A 21,714-nucleotide genomic window follows, 5' to 3' on the forward strand; every position below is an offset into this window, starting at 1 on the left:
CAACTGGATTGATTCAGCCAGACGTGATGTGAATATGGTCTGATCTGTTCAAAAAGACAGTGTGGTGTACAGCAATGTGTCATTGCATTCTATTTTTTTCTCTTTGAAGGTCTCTCTCCTTCTTTTCAGCACCTTTTCTTTTTTCTTTTGTCCTGACTGTCCCCAGGCATGGCAGACATCAGGTTCTATGCTTGCCTTTGTTGCCTCATATGCACACTCTCTTCTCCAAGTGTGGACTCTGCATATTAACATGGGCATCACCTGGGAGCTTGTTGCAAATAAAGAATCTGAGAGTCTGCTCCAAAACTTCTGGATCAGAACCTGTGCTTTAAAACCTGCTGCAATCACATGTTTGAATTTGAGATGCATTGTGCTGGTCCATACCTGAAAATGTCCCTCTTTCAATTCTTAATCAAGTTTGGCTAAGTCATTATAAAAGGGAATCATGCTAAAAAAAAATTAGCTTTTTTTTTAATCATCATGTCAGTACCCTAAGATGGTTGGCATTGTTATTAAAGATTAGGAAAGAGATTCAGAGAGGTCAAGTCACGACCTAAGGATATACAGCTAATTGTCAGTAGGACTTGCATCTGAATCTGTCTACCCCATGTTCACTAATGTCTTTATTCATGTTTATCTGAGCTCTTTATCTAAATAGAAGTGTTGTTGACACAATAGTCAATCCTTTCAGGTAATTTTGGCATTTCAGCTAGGGTTGTCAGTATTTTAACCACACAGACTGTATATTCAGGCATCAAGGAAGAAAGAGAGACATAGACTCCATGGCCCTGAAAAATCATACTGTCTAATACGCCTGTGGGCAAAACTAACCTGACCTACATATTTAAATAATGCCCTAGGCCTCTTCTCTTAGAGGACAGCTATGGATCATTGAGAGTACAGCATAGAAATCTTCTGCTATTTAATAGGAGCCTTGGGACCTTGTCTCAAATGTAGACAAATACAATGTGATGACCCTCTCTCTATTCAGGCAGGATCATTGCAAAATTAAATTATGTTAAAAGGGAAAGGAGGAATCTTATGAATACTTTTGCTCACTAATGATATGATGCTTCTTTGACTCTGCTGCTGCTGCTGTTGCTGCTGAGTCACTTCAGTTGTGTCCGACTCTGTGCGACCCCATAGATGGCAGCCCACCAGGCTCCCCCTTCCCTGGATTCTCCAGGCAAGAACACTGGAGTGGGTTGCCATTTCCTTCTCCAATGCATGAAAGTGAAAAGCGAAAGTGAAGTCGCTCAGTTGTGTCCGACTCTTCACGACCCCACGGACTGTAGCCTACCAGGCTCCTCCATCCATGGGATTTTCCAGGCAAGAGTACTGAAGTAAGTTGCCATTGCCTTCTCCGTCTATGACTCTAAACATCAGTATTTGCCACAACAAAGGTAATACATAAATCGTGCAATTCACCCTTTATTTTGCTCCTGTGACTGATCACTTCTCTTGAAATGCCAACTTGATATTATTTCTACAAGACAACCTTTAACGTGCTAGTCAGTGAATCACCAATCTGATGTTGCCAAGCTAATAATTTGCAAAGCGACAAGCTCTGCAATTCATCAGCTTACTGCTCTTAACTTTAAACATTGTAACTTAAAGACATAGTAGTGAAATTAAAAGCTGGAAAACTCATGACATATATTTGTCTAGTGATTGGAAGTGTACTACTGTATTGACAATGAATGTCACAGCCAAGTGGAAAGAAGTTGCATTTTAATAGTGTATTGTTTGGCGGATACTCTTGCTTTGTCTAATAAGCAGTTCATTTGCTCAATTCCTGTAGAAGATGGCTTTTTCCTAAGACATTGTAGAAATGGTATTAAAAAGATGAGAGAAAATAAATAAATAAATAAATAAATTTAATAAAGATGAGATAAGGATTACTGAATGCAGTATATGGGCTGAAAATGGTGACACATAACTAACACTAAGGAAGCAGGATAGTTGATATGAATGTTCAATTCATCTTTCTCTAGGGTTCAAGTTTAAATGCCCCTTATACTATGGTTCTCCCTTCTCTAGGGCCCATTCCAAGTGTTTCACACTACACTTATCTGACTTATAGTATTCATTTGTGCAGTCAGTTGATTACATCTCAGTTTAATTTTTCTAATCAATATAAATTTTTTACAAAAATCCATATTTTATAAAATAATTTTTATCATTTGTTTTGCTTAAGACTCGCTTCTAATAAATCTCTTCCACAAATATATCCAGAGCAATTAATTATTATACCTGGGATATATTTCTGTGAGTAATTGAGAGTGTAAGTAACAGAAAACTCACGAGTGTGAAAAATTCACTAGATTAAAAAATACTAAATTACTCGAACTAGGCACATGGAAATTAAGAAGTGTCTGTACTTCTATTTCTTGAACATTATGGTAATTACAAGGGTATTCACCCTGAAATCATTTAAGCTAAATATTTGCTAGGTGGGATTTTTCTATATCTGTGTTTTGTTTCACATTTTTAAAAGAATTAAAAATAAAATCTATTACTCTGAGTTCAGTTCAGTCCAGTTCAGTCACTCAGTCCTGTCCAACTCTTTGCGACCCCATGAACTGCAGCACACCAGGCCTCCCTGTCCATCACCAACTCCCAGAGTTTACTTACTTGATGCACTCATGTGCATCAAGTTAGTGATGCCATCCAGACATATCACCCTCTGTCGTCCCCTTCTCCTCCTGCCCCCAATCCCTCCCAGCATCAGAGTCTTTTCCAACGAGTCAACTCTTCGCATGAGGTGGCCAAAGTATTGGAGTTTCAGCTTTAGCATCAGTCCTTCCAATGAACACCCAGGACTGATCTCCTTTAGAATGGACTGGTTGGATCTCCTTGCCGTTGAAGGGACTCTCAAGAGTCTCAGATTTCTTCACAGTCCAACTCTCACATCCGTGTATGACCACTGGAAAAACCATAGCCTTGACTAGATGGACTTTTGTTGGCAAAGTAATGTCTCTGCTTTGCAATATGTTATCTAGGTTGGTCATAACTTTCCTTCTGAGGAGTAAGCGTCTTTTAATTTCATGGCTGCAATCACCACCTTCAGTGATTTTGGAGCCCCCCAAAATAAAGTCAGCCACTATTTCCCCATCTATTTGCCATGAAGTGATGGGGCCAGATGCCATGATCTTCATTTTCTGAATGTTGAGCTTCAAGCCAACTTTTTGACTCTCCTCTTTCACTTTCATCAAGAGGTTTTTTAGTTCTTCTTCACTTTTTGCCATAAGAGTGGTGTCATCTGCATATCTGAGGTTATTGATATTTCTCCTGGTAATCTTGATTCCAGCTTGTGCTTCTTCCAGCCCACCATTTCTCATGATGTACTCTGCTGCTGCTCCTGCTGCTAAGTCACTTCAGTCATGTCCGACTCTGTGCGACCCCATAGATGGCAGCCCGCCAGGCTCCTCTGTCCCTGGGACTCTCCAGGCAAGAACACTGGAGTGGGTTGCCATTTCCTTTTCCAATGCCTGAAAGTGAAAAGTGAAAGTGAAGTTGCTTTGCATATAAGTTAAATAAGTTGGATGACAATATACAGCCTTGACGTACTCCTTTTCCTATTTGGACCAGTCTGTTGTTCCATGTCCAGTTCTAACTGTTGCTTCCTAAGCTGCATATAGGTTTCTCAAGAGGCAGGTCATGTGGTCTGGTATTCCCAACTCTCAGAATTTTCCACAGTTTATTGTAATCCACACAGTCAAAGGCTTTGGCAGTCAATAAAGCAGAAATAGATGTCTTTCTGGAACTCTCTTGCTTTTTTGATGATCCAGCAGATGTTGGCAATTTGATCTCTGGTTCCTCTGCCTTTTCTAAAACAAGCTTGAACATCTGGAAGTTCATGGTTCACGTGTTGCTGAAGCCTGGCTTGGAGAATTTTGAACATTACTTTACTAGCATGTGAGATGAGTGCAATTGTGCAATAGTTTGAGCATTCTTTAGCATTGCCTTTCTTTGAGATTGGAATGAAAACTGACCTTTTCCAGTCCTGTAGCCACTGCTGAGTTTTCCTAATTTGCTGGCATATTGAGTGCAGCACTTTCACAGCATCATCTTTCAGCATTTTATTTTATATTTTTTCTTTTTTTTTTAATTTTACTTTATTTTTAAACTTTACAATATTGTATTAGTTTTGCCAAATATCAAAATGGATCCACCACAGGTATACATGTGTTCCCCATCCTGAACCCTCCTCCCTCCTCGCTCCCCATACCATCCCTCTGGGTCATCCCAGTGCACCAGCCCCAAGCATCCAGTATCGTGCATCGAACCTGGACTGGCAACTCGTTTCATACATGATATTATACATGTTTCAATGCCATTCTCCCAAATCTTCCCACCCTCTTGCTCTCACACAGAGTCCATAAGACTGTTCTATACATCAGTGTCTCTTTTGCTGTCTCGTACACAGAGTTATTGTTACCATCTTTCTAAATTCCATATATATGCGTTAGTATACTGTATTGGTGTTTTTCTTTCTGGCTTACTTCACTCTGTATAATAGTCTCCAGTTTCATCCACCTCATTAGAATTGATTCAAATGTATTCTTTTTAATGGCTGAGTAATACTCCATTGTGTATATGTACCACAGCTTTCTTATCCATTCATCTGCTGATGGACATCTAGGTTGCTTCCATGTCCTGGATATTATAAACAGTGCTGTGATGAACATTGGGGTACACGTGTCTCTTTCCCTTCTGGTTTCCTCAGTGTGTATGCCCAGCAGTGGGATTGCTGGATCATAAAGCAGTTCTATTTCCAGTTTTTAAAGGAATCTCCACACTGTTCTCCATAGTGGCTGTACTAGTTTGCATTCCCACCAACAGTGTAAGAGGGTTCCCTTTTCTCCACACCCTCTCCAGCATTTATTGCTTGTAGACTTTTGGATCACAGCCATTCTGACTAAACTAGAACACTTTCTAACACCATACACAAAAATAAACTCAAAATGGATTAAAGATCTAAACCTAAGACCAGAAACTATAAAACTCCTAGAGGAGAACATAGGCAAAACACTCTCTGACATACATCACAGCAGGATCCTCTATGACCCACCTCCCACAATATTGGAAATAAAAGCAAAAATAAACAAATGGGACCTAATTAAACTTAAAAGCTTCTGCACATCAAAGGAAACTATTAGCAAGGTGAAAAGGCAGCCTTCAGAATGGGAGAAAATAATAGCAAATGAAGCAACTGACAAACAACTAATCTCAAAAATATACAAGCAACTCCTACAGCTCAACTCCAGAAAAATAAATGACCCAATCAAAAAATGGGCCAAAGAACTAAATAGACATTTCTCCAAAGAAGACATACAGATGGCTAACAAACACATGAAAAGATGCTCAACATCACTCATTATCAGAGAAATGCAAATCAAAACCACTATGAGGTACCATTTCATCTTTCAGCATTTTAAATAGCTCAACTGGAATTCCATCACCTCTACTAACTTTGTTTGTAGTGATGCTTCCTAAGGCCCACTTGACTTCACATTCCAGGATGTCTGGCTCTAGGTGAGTGATCACACCGTCATGATTATCTGGGTTGTGAAGATCTTTTTTGTACAGTTCTTCTGTGTATTCTTGCCACCTCTTCTTAATATCTTCTACGTCTGTTAGGTCCATACCATTTCTGTCCTTTATCGAGCCCATCTTTACATGAAATCTTCCCTTGGTATCTCTAATTTTCTTGAAGAGATCTCTAGTCTTTCCCATTCTGTGTAACTGTGCTGCCTAACGAAATAGCCACTAGCTACACACGGCTATTGAAATATGGCTAATACCACTTAGGAACTGAAGTTTTCATTTAAGTAAAATTAAATTTAAATAGACATAGGTGGCTAGTGGCTACCATATTGAACAGTGTGGTTCTATAATCTTTCTAAGTTTTATATATGTGACCCTCTCACCTAAGTATCTAAAACTGCCTGGTTGTTTTATGTGTACATGAATCAGTCCTTGTTCTGCAAGGGGCATAAATCTTAGATTTTCTCCTTGGGACCAAACTTTACATTTTTGGAATTCCAAATATCTTCCTGCCTACCTTTCTCACTTCTTATGTAACTTCTGAACTTTGAAATGTGCAGACAGATACATTTTTCTCATCCATGAGGACCTTTATGGCTCCACTCTTTATAAGGGAACATAGTTATAGCAGGACATCATAGAGAAACTGTCTAAGTGAAGAGTATCAGAACCCTTCTGAACAATAATACAGCTCTCTTCCATAAACACAAGCAGGTGTGTCCAAGGAGACACACTGTCACAAAGGTTATTAGTGTCTGTATTCCTTGAACTTCACCACTTCACTACAAGAACAAGACCTTAAGAGCCGAGCTGAGATGGGACTTCCTGTTCAAATTATTTCTGGGGCAATGATCTGGAGATAGTTTGTGCTGGAAAATGGCAGATGGTGGAGGAAGCTAGCAAGATATGTGATCTCAACTTAAGTCTAGGGATACCAAGGGGGAGTTCTAGACCACGGATTGCACCGTGAATATCAGTTGCCTTGAGGCATTGGGAACTACATTTAGAACCTTGTACTCATCCATAATTGGGGTACACTAGGATGGGAAGCGGTAGCAGACAGAAGAAGGAACAGACGGTTCTAGTTGTCAGTGAGCACATAGGTAGAGATTGACTCCATCTGCTGAAGGGGATCAGAATGGAGGCCTAAGGACATCCCCAGCAGAATCACTTCTGACCTCAATAACTACACCTTCTCTTCTCTGCCTTCTTGACTTTCTATGTCTTAAACATGGCCATGCCCTCCAAGAACCTTCAGTCAATACTTGACCCCAATGTCCTCCGGGTTTGTTGGCATAAGCCAAAGTGCATCCTACACAGTGGCATTGAGCTCACACACAGGGCTGGCTGGCTCATGGATGCACCATGGATTAACTTCCCTTTCTTCCCTGCTTCATCTCCGTTGCCCTCACCTGGCTTCCTAGGGTCAAGTTCCCAAATGAACTGCTTACACTCAACTCCATGTCTCCTAGTTGACTTCTGAGGAAGCCAAACTAAATAACTCCCATAGAGCGCAAGTGTTCCCCTGCCTCCACCAGGTATTGCTCCTAGGGACTCCTTAATTATTATAACAGGGTCCCATTTGGATCCAAATTCTCCCTTTTACATGAATCTCCTCTTATGATTTTCCTTTTTTTCTCCCTGCAAATTGGCCTCAACATGGTCAAAAGGCAAATGAAAATATGCTCAACATCTCTAATTATTGGAGAATTGCAAATCAAAACTACAATGAGTTATCACCTCACACCTGTCAGAATGGCTGTCATCAAAAAAAAAAAGAAAAAAGAAATCTATGAACAATAAATGCTGGAGAGGATGTGGAAAAAAGAAAACCCTCCTATACTATTTGTGGGAGTGTAAATTGGTACAGCCACTATGGAAAACAGTATGGAGATTCCTTGAAAAACTAAAAATAGAACTACCATATGACCCAGCAATCCTGCTCCTGAGCATAAACCTGGAGAAAACCGTATTTTGAAAAGATGCATGCACCCTAATGTTTATTGCAATGCTGTTTGCAATAGCCAAGACAAGGAAACAATCTAAGTGTTCGATAACAGATGGATGGATAAAGAAAAAGAGGTACAACAACGGAATACTATTCAGCCATAAAAGAATGAAATAATGCCGTTAGTAGCAACATGGGTGGACCTAGAGCTTATCATACTAAGTTCAGTAAGTCAGACAGACACAGACAAATGTCGTAAGATATCACTTATATGTGGAAGCCAATTAAAATGATACAGATGAATTTATTTACAAAATAGAAGCAGACTCACTGACCTATGAGAAACCAAAATTATGATTATCAAAGGAGAAACATGGAAATGATAAATTAGCAGTTTGAGATTAACACATACACACTACTCTATATGGGACTTCCCAGGTGGCTCCATGTTAAAAAAAAAAACCTGCCTGCCAATGCAGAAACTATGAGTTTGATCACTGGGTCAGGAATATTCCCTGGAGAAAGGAATGGTAACCCACTCCAGTGCTCTTGCCTGGGAAATCTCATGGACAGAGGAGCCTGGCAAGGTAGAGTCCATGGAGTCACAAGAGTTGTACAGGACTTAGTGACTAAACCACCACCACCCACTACTATATATAAAATATATAATCAAGAAGGACTTATTATATAGCACAGGGAACTCTACTAAATATTCTGTAATAACATATAAGGGAAAATAATCTGAAAAAAAATGGAAATTTATATATATGTATGTATTCAGTTCAATTCATTTCAGTCACTCACTCATGTCTGACTCTTTGTGAGCCCATGTACTGATGTATGCCAGGCCTCCCTGTCCATCACCAACACCCGGAGTTTACTCAAACTCATGTCCATTGAGTTGATGATGCAATCCAACCATCTCATCCCCTGTCGTCCCCTTCTCCCACCTTCAATCTTTCCTAGAATCAGGGTCTTTTCCAGTGAGTCAGTTCTTCGCATCAGGTGGTGAAAGTATTCAAGTTTCAGCTTCAGCATCAGTTCTTCCAATGAATATTCAGGACTGATTTCTTTAGGATGGACTGGTTGGATCTTCTTGCAGTCCAAGGGACTCTTAAGAGTCGTTTCCAACACCACAGTACAAAAGCATCAATTCTTCAATGTTCAGCTTTCTTTATAGTTCAATTCTCACATCCATACATGACTACTGGAAAAAATATAGCTTTTACTAGACAGACCTTTGTTGGCAAAGTAATGTCTCTGCTTTTTAATATGCTGTCTAGGTTGGTCATAACTTTTCTTCCAAGGAGCAAGTGTCTTTTAATTTCATGTCTGCAGTCATCATCTGCAGTGATTTTGGAGTCCAAAAAATTAAGTCTGTCACTGTTTCCACTGTTTCCCATCTATTTGCCATGAAGTAATGGGACCAGATGCCATGATCTTAGTTATATGAATTTTGAGTTTTAAGCCAACTTTTTCGCTCTCCTCTTTCACTTTCATCAAGAGGCTCTTTAGTTCTTTTTCACTTTCTGCCATAAGGGTGGTGTCATCTGCATATCTGAGGTTATTGATATTTCTCCCAGCAATCTTGATTCCAGCTTGTGCTTCTTCCAACCCAGCATTTCTCATGATGTACTCTGCATATAAGTTAAATAAGCAGGGTGACAATATACAGCCTTGATGTACTCCTTTTCCTATTTGTAACCAGTCTGTTATTCCATGCCCAGTTCTAACCGATGCTTCCTGTCCTGCATGCAGATTTCTCAAGAGGCAAGTCAGGTGGTCTAGTGTTCCCATCTTGAAGAATTTTCCACAGTTTGCTGTGATCCACACAGTCGAAAGCTTTGAGTAGTCAACAAAGCAGAAGTAGATGTTTGTCTTGAACTCTCTTTCTTTTTTGATGATTCAATGGATGTTGGCAGTTTAATCTCTGGTTCCTCTGCCTTTTCAAACCTTGTCTACCTCAATGAAACCATAAACCATGCCATGTAGGGCCACCTAAGATGGACAGGTCATTGTGGAGTGTTCTGACAAAACATGGTCCACTGGAAAAGGGAATGGCAAACCACTTCAGCATTCTTGCCTTGAGAACCCCATGAACAGTATGAAAAGGCAAAAAGATAGGACACTGAAAGATGAACTCCCCAGGTCGGTAGGTGCCCAATATGCTACTGGAGATCAGTGGAGAAAAAACTCCAGAAAGACTGAAGAGATGGAGCCAAAGCAAAAACAACACCCAGTTATGGACATGACTGATGATGGAAGTAAAGTCTGATTCTGTAAAGAGCAATATCGCATAGGAACCTGGAATGTTAGGTCCATGAATCAAGGCAAATTGGAAGTGGTCAAACAGGAGATGGCAAGAGTGAACATAGACGTTTTAGGAATCAGTGAACTAAATTGCACTGGAATGGGTGAATTTATCTCCAGTGACCATTATATCTACTACTGTGGGCAAGAATACCTTAGAAGAAATGGAATAGCCATCATAGTCAACAAAATAGTCCAAAACGCAGTATTTGGATGCAATCCCAAATCTGTTCGTTTCCAAGGCAAACCATTCAGTATCACAGTAATCCAAGTCTATGCCCTGACCAGTAATGCTGAAGAAGCTGAAGTTGAACGGTTCTATGAAGACCTACAAGACCTTTTAAAACTAACACCCAATAAAGATGTCCTTTTCATTATAGGGGACTTGAATGCAAAAGCAGGACGTCAAGAAACACCAGGAGTAAAAGGCAAATTTGGCCTTGGAGTACTGAATTAAGCGGGGCAAAGGCTAATAGAGTTTTTCAAGAGAATGCACTGGTCATATAAATATGACTTACTTTGCTGTACACCTGAAACTAACACAAAACACTGTAAACCAACTACTTGTTGTTCTTGTTTTAGTTGCTGAGTCACCTGACTCTTTTGTGACCCCATGGACTATAGTCCAACAGGCTCCTCTGTCCATGAGATTTCCCAAGCAAGAATACTGGAGTGGATTGCCGTTTCCTTCTCCAAGGGATCTTTACCACCCAGAGATTGAGTCTGTGTCTCCTGCATTGGCAAATGGATTCTTTACCACTGAGCCACCAGGGAAGCAAACCAACTATACTTCAATATCAAATAAAAATTCAAGAAATAGGGCAACTCCAGATCTTCCTACTAGTGTTTACACATTTTGAAGCCCACAGGGTGTTTGATTGAGTTCTTTCTTACTTTTCCCCCAAAAGGCTCCCAAGTCCCTAAATAAATGTGTGAATAGAAGTGTTGGAGGCCTGGCCAGAGCCATCCAGCAACACCTAGATCCTACCACACATGTCCATGGGCAAAATGATAATGCCCAGTTACCAGCCAGTGTGAAATCGCCCAGTTTCAGTCAATAGCCTTCCAGCATCAGAAGTCCTTTCCCAGCCACACGTCCTGTTCTACATATAAGATCATCACGTGTTGTGTCTAGGTATGAAGGTTATGAGCATGTTTGTGAATCTTGATTTTACTCTTACCCACACTGTATAAAGTGTACTATTTATAGGAGAGTCCCAGCAGAGACCTGTGTATAACATTTTTTGCTCATTTCCATTGTTTGGCATCAATCCAGTCTCATTTCCCTTTCTGAATTAGAAGTGGAAATCAGTGTAGGAATGGAGGTAGTTCTGCCTTCTCTACCAGTTTTTCTGTTATGTGAGTGGAGGCTAGCCTAGCATATAAAGTTAGGTATAAGTACCATGTTTTGCAAGGTTGAACAGGGAACTGGATCTCATCTCTTACTTAAACCTTGCTTAGAATTCTCCCTAAGAATAGCTACTTGTTTACTTAAAATATTGATCCCTGTTGAAACCTCAGGCAGGGTTGAGAAATCTGCAAAAATTGATTGGAGATCAGTGTCTCCATATAGTCTGGGTAAGCCAGGTTACCCTTTAAACCTGGCTTATTCCCTGGTAAATGGAAGTTAAAATACTATTGCTGATGGCTATAAGAATCAAGCGAGACACTGAAAAAGAGGTGAAGTGTAAATTATGTTTCTAGAGACAATTGCTATTATAAACAAGGAAGAAGGTAAGCATGCTCTGTCTATGTTGCTGAGAGGCCATGCAGCTGAGTGGTTAAGAACTTGGCTCTGAGTCCCAGTTTTCTGAGTTTGAATTCCCTGTTCTGCCACTGACCACTTGTGTGACCTTGGAAAAGCTGACCAACAATTCTGACCTCAGTTTTTCCTTCTGTTAAGTGGGGATAGTGATACTAGTATCAGTCATGCAGAGCTCCTGGGATGGTAAGTGAGGTCATGGTTATCAAGTGCTTGCAGCTGTATTGTGCACTGAGAAAGGACTATCCTGCGGTCAACTAATATTGTGAATGAGTGAACACTCAAGGGCGTATAGAAAGGGTATGGTGATCAGAAGCAAAAGGATTAACTGGTAATGAAAAAGAAAAATTGTCCAGGCAAGAACAGAGATGGGTATTTCTGAATTCACAAATTTTGAGATTTCCTTTTTAATTTTGTCTGACTTTAAATTACCATCTGTTTTTAAGGGTGAGGGATTGGGGATCAAATTGGAGCAGTGTCCATCTTTAGGTCCAGAGGCAATTTCATGTTGCTTTTTTGTTTGTGCTGCTGCTGCTGCTGCTAAGTTGCTTCAGTCCTGTCCGACTCTGTGCGACCCCATAGACGGCAGCCCATAGGCTCCACCGTCCCTGGGATTCTCCAGGCAAGAAGACTGGAGTGGGTTGCCATTTCCTTCTCCGATGCATGAAAGTGAAAAGTGAAAGTGAAGTCACTCATTCGTGTCCAACTCTTAGCGACCCCATTGACTGCAGCCTACCAGGCTCCTCTGTCCATGGGATTTTCCAGGCAAGAGTACTGGAGTGGGGTGCCACTGCCTTTGCCGCTTTTGTTTGTAATCATCAAGAATAACATGTTGGGTTTAAACTAACTTGGATCATGAAACAAATGCAGAATTCTACTCTTCTCAGTAAAATAGTAGAACTGAAACTTCAGAAGCGCTTTCATCCAGTGTCTCCCAAACCACTCAGCATGTCACGAATACCTTTCTCAAGATACAGATTTTTGGGTTAGGCCCCTGTATCAGTTATCAAGGAGTGAGCCAAAGAATTTGTCATCTTCACAAGCACTCCAGGTGCTTTCTGATGATGGAGCACAGTTGAGACTCTCATCCAATCTAACCTCAGGACCTGAGCGGGATCTTGAACCAGGTCTCTTGGATTTCATTTCCATCTTCTCCCCTAAAGTGAAATTACATAGCATGTATGTATGATGCTTGGGGTATGCTAAGAATAAACTAAGTGTAATCTTCAAGTTATTCAGGATCCCATGTTCTAGATTCTATAAAAATCTAAGGTGAAGTTATTTTTCCCTTAAAACTATACTTTTCCTTTGAAATTTTATCAAATTCCTTTCAATTAAAAATGTAGGATTTGTGGTAATTGTAACTACTGATTATTGATATAGCAGCCACAATTACAGAAAGCCCTGCCTAAGTTAACACCTGCAACATGTCAAGTGCAGGTTTCTCTGTGTATGTTACACCTCAACCTTGAGAACAATTAAGAAATAGAAAGCTAGTGTGGGTACAGTGTGTCTTAAGAGTAACTACAAACAGTATCTTCAGGCTACTCTCATCATTTGTGAAAACACATTTATTGTTTGGTGGAAGGAGCAAAAATTTTGCCATAGTAACCACAGAAACCCTGAGTGTCTTGCCTGTTACCTGTAATGCTGGGAGAATCTTCAAAAGCAGGGGAAAGGCCTTGGCAATTATCACCCAGAGAGTGACCCTTCATTTTAAGAGCTTAGGCTGAAGCTCCTGGGTTTGGAAACTACTTAACTTGATGTGTTAATGAATACTAACATCAATTATTCCACTTTGGTTAATTTGGGGAGGATTAATAAGCTATGGTGGAGAAGGCAATGGCAACCCTCTCTAGTACTCTTGCCTGGCAAATCCCATGGACGGAGGAGCGTGGTAGGCTGCAGTCCATGGGGTCGCGAAGAGTTGGACACGACTGAGTGACTTCACTTTCACTTTTCACTTTCATGCATTGGAGAAGGAAATGGCAACCCACTCCAGTGTTCTTGCCTGGAGAATCCCAGGGATGGGGGAGCCTGGTGGGCTGCCGTCTCTGGGGTCACACAGAGTTGGACACGACTGAAGCAACTTAGCAGCAGCAGCAGCAGCAGCAGCAGCAGCAATAAGCTATGGTTTTCTACTGTGGGCAAAAGGAAGTTGTGATTTTCTTTAGATAAATTTTAAGGAATATTTTCACCGTTACCCAGTCCCCCTTTTGTTTTGTTTGGATTTGGTTTGGGTCAATCTTTTGTGACTGTATTCTTTGAGAGACAGTGGGGAAAATGACTTATTTTCTTTCTTCTATCACTAGCATAAATTATTATCATATATAACTATAATAAGTATACTTAGAATAAATGAAGGAAAACACTAAAGTGAACAAGGAAGTCTAATTGTGGACACAAGGGTAAAGGGAAATAGGTAAGGTTTGAGAATTTTTGTATCAAAAATTGTGATGGTCACACAGAGTCCTATATTATACCACTGATTCTCAAGTCACTACATATATTCTTCATGAAATAAGCCATGTACAAATGAGTCTTGGTTTATAAAAGAAAGACATGCTGAAATAAAAATTAGGTTATATGCAAAAAGCATAAAAGAATAAAATTACTAATATTTTCATCTCTCAGAAGAAATCACCATACATGTTTCTTTTTTAGCATGCTTTAATATTGTTGAGATGATACAACTTACAAAACCTTGCTTTTTACACTCAAGAAGAGACATGTCTCATGAAATGGGCAGCAGGGAAAATTGAGTTGAATTAAAGAGTAGTTTCAGAATAATTGTAGATTTCTTGGAAAAATAATATCTCCTCGTACTTGGGCCTCCCTGTTTTGAGAAGTTAAGAGAGGATAGATTCTATTGGGAACTGTGGACATATTGGTTACTGCAATGTTGATTGATTAAAAATATACTTCTAGAACTGGCAGCTCAGAATTTCTGCTCGAATGTCTCCTCCCTGTGCTTTCCTTCTTTATTGATTTTTGGGCTGTTAGAACGTTTTTCTGTTATATAATTGTCTCAAATAGCAGTGCTAGAGTCATGAGTCCCAGGTGTTCTACAACTGCTGGATCTCAGTTTCCTCAACTATATCATAGGCATTATTCTATTTACTCCACAGGATATTCTATATGCATTAGGGTAGGTTAAACTGCAGTGTCAAATAAATTTCAACATGCAATAGCTTAAACAAAATAAGTCTTTAGCTCTCGTTAATAACGTAGTTAACATGTGATGGTGCAGGAATCTAACATCTTTCCATGCTGAGATCCTGACATCTTCTACTTCCTTTTTGGCTGCCTCCATCAGTGGTGAAAGGAGAAAGCAAGTAGGGAAGAGACCTGATGGCCTGCAGGTGGCATATCTTCTTTCCACTCACATTTTTATTGGGGAGAACTTGTCCATACGGATATAACTTCAGTGGTATTGGGAGCTTAAAAGTGCAGTTAATCCATCCACCCTCCATAGTCCTACTACTACAAAAGGAGGAGAAAATGGATATTAGTGAATATCAGTAATATCCAGCACTGTATTCACAACTTGCAAAACACAGAATAAAAGACATTCCAGAGTGAGAACTGAGCATACTCCCTTTCTTTCTTTCCCTGCATTTAAATCTACTCAGGGGAGTGAAAAAAAATATTATCAAACAAATGGTTAAAAGTACTGTTGCTGAAATTTGGCCAGATTGACTCTCAGAGAATGACTTCGATGAAGTAAAAAGAAATAGCTTTATTGAAGGCCCATGTTTACTGAAGAAGTCCAGGCAGATCAGATCAGATCAGATCAGTCGCTCAGTCATGTCTGACTCTTTGCGACCCCATGAATCGCAGCACGCCAGGCCTCCCTGTCCATCACCAACTCCCAGAGTTCACTCAGACTCACGTCCATCGAGTCAGTGATGCCATCCAGCGATCTCATCCTCTGTCCTCCCCTTCTCTTCCTGCCCCCAATCCCTCCCAGCATCAGGGTCTTTTCCAATGAATCAACTCTTCGCATGAGGTGGCCAAAGTACTAGAGTTTCAGCTTTAGCATCATTCCTTCCAAAGAAATCCCAGGGCTGATCTCCTTCAGATCCAATCCCAGGGTTGGATCTCCTTGCAGTCCAAGGGACTCTTAAGAGTCTTCTCCAACACCACAGTTCAAAAGCATCAATTCTTTGGCACTCAGCCTTCTTCACAGTCCAACTCTCACATCCATACATGACCACAGGAAAAACCATAGCCTTGACTAGATGAATCTTTGTTGGCAAAGTAATGTCTCTGCTTTTGAAAATGCTACCTAGGTTGGTCATAACTTTCCTTCCAAGGAGTAAGCGTCTTTTAATTTCATGGCTGCAGTCACCATCTGTAGTGATTTTGGAGCTCAGAAAAATAAAGTCTGACACTATTTCCACTGTTTCCCCATCTCTTTCCCATGAAGTGATGGGACCAGATGCCATGATCTTCGTTTTCTGAATGTTGAGCTTTAAGCCAATTTTTTCACTCTCGACTTTCACCTTCATCAAGAGGCTTTTTGTTCCTCTTCACTTTCTGCCATAAGGGTGGTGTCATCTGCGTATCTGAGGTTATTGATATTTCTCCCGGCAATCTTGATTCCAGCTTGTGTTTCTTCCAGTCCAGCGTTTCTCATGATGTACTCTGCATATAAGTTAAATAAACAGGGTGACAATATATAGCCTTGATGAACTCCTTTTCCTATTTGGAACCAGTCTGTTGTTCCATGTCCAGTTCTAACTGTTGCTTCCTGACCTGCATACAAATTTCTCAAGAGGCAGATCAGGTTGTCTGGTATTCCCATCTCTTTCAGAATTTTTCACAGTTTATTGTGATCCACACAGTCAAAGGCTTTGGCATAGGCACTAAAGCAGAAATAGATGTTTTTCTGGAATTCTCTTGCTTTTTCCATGATCCAGCGGATGTTTGGCCATTTGATCTCTGGTTCCTCTGCCTTTTCTAAAACCAGCTTGAACATCTGGAAGTTCATGGTTCACATATTGCTGAAGCCTGGCTTGGAGAATTTTGAGCATTACTTTACTAGCGTGTGAGATGAGTGCAATTGTGTGGTAGTTTGAGCATTCTTTGGCATTGCCTTTCTTTGGGATTGGAATGAAAACTGACCTTTTCCAGTCCTGTGGCCACTGCTGAGTTTTCCAAATTTGATGGCATATTGAGTGCAGCATTTTCACAGAATCATCTTTCAGGATTTGAAATAGCTCAACTGGAATTCCATCACCTCCACTCGCTTTGTTCGTAGTGATGCTTTCTAAGGCCCACTTGACTTCACATTCCAGGATGTCTGGCTCTAGGTCAGTGATCACACCATCGTGATTATCTGGGTCGTGAAGATTTTTTTTTGTACAGTTCTTCTGTGTATTCTTGCCATCTCTTCTTATTATCTTCTGCTTCTGTTAGGTCCATACCATTTCTGTCCTTTATCGAGCTCATCTTTGCATGACATGTTCCTTTGGTATCTCTGATTTTCTTGAAGTGATCCCTAGTCTTTCCCATTCTGTTGTTTTCCTCTATTCCTTTGCATTGATCACTGAAGAAGGCTTTCTTATCTCTTCTTGCTATTCTTTGGAACTCTGCATTCAGATGTTTATATCTTTCCTTTTCTCCTTTGCTTTTCGCTTCTCTTCTTTTCACAGCTATTTGTAAGGCCTCCCCAGACAGCCATTTTGCTTTTTTGCATTTCTTTTCTATGGGAATGGTCTTGATCCCTGTCTCCTGTACAATGTCACGAACCTCATTCCATAGTTCATCAGGCACTCTCTCTATCAGATCTAGGCCCAAGAACCAAATACCCCAAAGGATTTCAGAGACAGGTTTTTAAAGACAAACTGAGAGAGGGGGTCCTATGTGGGTGATCAGCTCATGGATATTTTGATTGGTTGGTGGTGAGGTAATTGTGAGTCAGCATCATTAAATTTCTTGTTCTAACTGGTCTGGGGTCTACATGCTTATGAACAGCATAACATGAATTTCTTCCACCTGGTGGGGATTTAAATATCTGCAAAACAGCTCAAAGAATGTGACTCAGACTATCTATAGTGCTTGAGGAGGAGCTAAAGGTCCTTGGCTTTGTTTAATGGCTAAAGTGTTATTATTTTGCCTCACTTCCTATTTTCCTTTCTTTCTGTGTTTTCTCATTTCTCGAATTAAATTTAATTGTCTATAAGGTTTGTCTACAGACAAATGGCAGGCAGAGGACATGGGGTTGGGAAGGGGAGGGTTCTATTCTGAGAAGGCCTTATCGGATCCTGCTCAGTTAGAGTCATTGTTGTTTAGTGACTAAGTCATGTCCAACTCTTTGTTACCCCACAGACTGTAGCACACCAGGCTTCCCTGTTCTCCACTATCTCCTAGAGTGTGATCAAATTCATGTCCATTGAGTCAGTGATGTTATCTAACCATCTCATCCTCTATTGACCCCTTCTGCTTTTGCCTTTGATCTTTCCCAGCATCAGTGTCAGTTCTTCACATCAGGTGGCCAAAGTATTGGAGCTTCAGCTTCAGCAAGAGTCTTTTCAATGAATATTAAGGGTTGATTTCCTTTAGCATTGACTGGTTACATCTCCTTACTGTCCAAGCTACTCTCAAGGGTCTTCTCCAGCACTACAATTCAAAAGCATCAATTCTTTCATCACAGTACTAGCTAATTATTGGGAGAAAATTGATTGATAACTGGTAGAATATGCCTTATGGCCAAAGTAAGGCCCACTTCATGTTTAATCCTGCTTTGTTCACAAGCCCATTCCCAGGTAGTGTCAAGCTCTCTCTGCAATCAGCAGCCAGATGGGGCTCAGAAAGTTCTCAGTACCAAGAATGGGTCCAATTGACTCCTCCTGAGATGGCAAGAATGTAGTCTGGGACATGACTAAAATGATTTTCAGTGACATAGGTTGAAATCAAAAGGGATTTATTGGTTAACCCTTCTAAATTAAAAAATCCAATGAGTCAGCCAATCCAATACCCTGAGCAAAGTTCTTAATAAAAGGTTCTTATTTCTTTTCTTTTTAGTTGAAGTATAGTTGATTAACAATGTCATGTTAGTTTCAAGTGTACAGCACAGTGAATCAGTTATGTATCCATATATATCTATTTTTTCAAAGTATTTTCTATTATAGGTTATCACAGAACATTGAGTATAGTTCCCTGTACTATATATTAAAAATAGATCTTTGTTCTCATAGTACGTATCTGTTAATCCCAAACTCCTAATTTATGCATCCTCCCTTTTCCCTTAACGACCATAAATTTGTTTTCTATATTGGCAGGTCTATTTTTGTTTTATATACTGCATTCATTTGTAACATTTTTTTAGATTCTACATATAAAAAATATCATATGATATTTGTTTTTGTCTGGCTTACATCACTTAATATAATCTCTAGGTCCATTCATGTTGCTGCAAATGGCATTATTCCATTCTTCTCTATGGCTGAGTAATACTCCATTCTATATACTTACCACATCTTCCTTATTCACTATCAGTTGATGGACACTTATGTTGCTTATGTATCTTGGTTATTGTAAATAATGCTACTGTGAACATTGGGGTGCATCCATAGCATAGACATTCTACAATAGGTCCCACTCAGGATTCAGATGCCTTGTAGACTCTTGGGTCAGTAAGAATGAATGCATACCTCTTTGTTCCTGTGTAAAATGAAAATAGAAAATTTAGGCCACAAGTCTTCCAAAGAAGGAAGAGATTCTATGGATCTTCTGCAGAGTTCCAGTGTGTCACATGATAAAATTCCAGGGCCCAAAGACTTAGGTTTATATGCCAGAAAGTTCCTGTGTGTCAAACATATGGACTCACAGGGAGACCCACAGCTGGGACCTTCTCTTTCATGTCTCTCTGAGATGTTGCATGTGCTGTTTACTTGGTCCTTTTTGGGCTCTCCAACTTTGTCTCACCTTGTTTGCTGGGAAAATGACCATGCTTGCTTCAGCTTGCAGCTCCACTATCACTGTCTCTTGGTCTTTCTGATCACCTACTGAGGCATTCTGTAATCTGTGCTTCTATTGAACCTTGTGTTTACTTCACTGAAGCTTTTCTTTCACATCACATTACATATTTTTGTTTGTGTGTCCCTCTCTCTCATTACCCAGCACACTCCTGATGCTCAGTGAGGATCTGTTGAATGAGTGATCATTCAAAGACATAGTTAATGATCATGAATCTTTGCATCCACAGAAAAATGTCTGGCCCATGGCAGATTCACAGCATATATTTGGAGAGAGCTAAGGATTAGGGAAAAGAAAGAGAAGAATGAGAGATGAAAACAAAGAAGGAAACAAGAAAAGTCCAGTCAGACAGAGGATATAAGTCATGTTAAAGGTTAAGGTTGTAAAAAAATAGAAAGTAGATCAAATAAATCCCATTAGGAATCCAGGAGAAGAAAATTATAATAATAGACAAGAAAAGGGAAAAATCATAGAAGAAACAGCATTTGAGTTGAATTTTAAACCACAAAAGAGAATTTAACGGAAGGGGACAATGAAAATTGGGTCAAGAATACTTGTGCATCACTGTTTACAATAGCCAAGACATAAAAGCAGCCTAAATATCAATTGACAGATTAATGGATAAAGAAGATGTGATTTATACATACAAGGGACTACTACTCAGCCATAAAAAAGAATGAAATAATGTCATTTGCCATTTGGATGGACCTAGAGATTATCATAGGGCTTCCCTGGTAGCTCACCTGGTAAAGAATCCACCTGCAATTAAGGTGACCCCAGTTCGATTCCTGGGCCAGGAAGATCCCCTAGAGAAGGAATGGGCTGCCCACTCCAGTATTCATGGTCTTCCCTGGTGTTTCAGATGGTAAAGAATCACCTGCAATGTGGGAGACCTGGGTTTGATCCCTGGGTTGGGAAGATCCCCTGGAGGAGGGCATGGCAACCCACTCCAGTATTCTTGCCTGGAAAATCCCATGGATAGAGGAGCTTGGCAGGCTACAATCTATAGGGTCACAAAGAGTTGGACATTACTGAGTGACTAAGCACAGCACAGCAGAGAGATTATCATACAAAGTGAAGTCAGAGAAAGATAAATATCATATGATATCTCTTACACATGGGATATATAAAAGTCATTCAGATGAATGTATATACAAAACAAAAATAGACTCACAGACATAGAAAACAGTCATGGTTACCAGGGGAAAACATGGTGGAGAGGGATAAATCAGGAATTTTGGAATAGCATACAGATCATACACTATATAAGACCTATTGTATAGCACAGGGAACTCTACTCAATATTCTGTGATAACCTAATTGATTTAACCTATAAGGGGAAATAATCTGAAAAAGAATGAATATATGTATAACTGAATCACTTTGCTGCACTCCAGAAACTAATGCAACATTATAAATCAATTTATAATCCAATAAAAATTTTTCAAAGTACCAGGGGTTTGTAAAGAGAGGTAGGACATGTTTTGGGGTTATAAAAATGTTTTAGCTGAACACTGTTTTTTGCTTTGTTTTGTTTTTCTCTTTGAGAGGTGAAAGTTGTGGCTCTGTGAGATGTTGCTACAGCTCTCTCTCTCATCCTGTTCCAGGAACTGGCGGTTGGTCCCCAGCAGATTCCAATGCTCAGCAGTGGCTCCAGATGGACCTGGGAAACAGAGTGGAGATTACAGCAGTGGCCACGCAGGGAAGATACGGAAGCTCTGACTGGGTGACGAGCTACAGCCTGATGTTCAGTGACACAGGACGCAACTGGAAACAGTACAAGCAAGAAGACAGCATCTGGGTAGGACATCTTTTCTCATCAGCTGAATAAAAATGAGATGCGATCATGGTAACCAGGGAACATTTCTGTCATTTTCTTCTATGCAGATTGCCAATAGCTTGATAACTGTTGAGTGCCCATTCAGAAATAATTAGACTTTGTCTAAGTCCTATCTCCAGCATGACTCCAGTTCGTAGGGAAATGAGGATATCTGTTACAAATAGTTGAGTGTTTTCCTCTTTCTCTGGTAACATGGCAAGTTCATTGACTGGGCCTCAGTTCTTTCTTCAATAAAAACAACTATACCACAGAAGTCTGATCGTTAATGAGAAGGTATTTGTTGACTGAGCATGCATTTATTATTTATTATTTGCCGAGTAC

At 40.1% G+C, this 21,714-nt stretch overlaps 1 protein-coding gene across 1 annotated transcript in view; it reads left to right on the forward strand.

The window, feature by feature from the left end:
* CNTNAP5 (contactin associated protein like 5) overlaps positions 1–21,714 on the forward strand; it is a 1,040,194-nt gene that overhangs the window by 237,101 nt on the left and 781,379 nt on the right. The window contains exon 3 of the mRNA XM_027562987.1: positions 21,161–21,354. Within this exon, the coding sequence (XP_027418788.1) occupies positions 21,161–21,354 (194 nt within the window). The remainder of the gene's footprint in view (positions 1–21,160; positions 21,355–21,714) is intronic.

Source organism: Bos indicus x Bos taurus, chromosome 2, assembly GCF_003369695.1.
Source record: "Bos indicus x Bos taurus breed Angus x Brahman F1 hybrid chromosome 2, Bos_hybrid_MaternalHap_v2.0, whole genome shotgun sequence".
In the NCBI taxonomy this organism is placed as follows: Eukaryota; Metazoa; Chordata; class Mammalia; order Artiodactyla; family Bovidae; genus Bos; species Bos indicus x Bos taurus.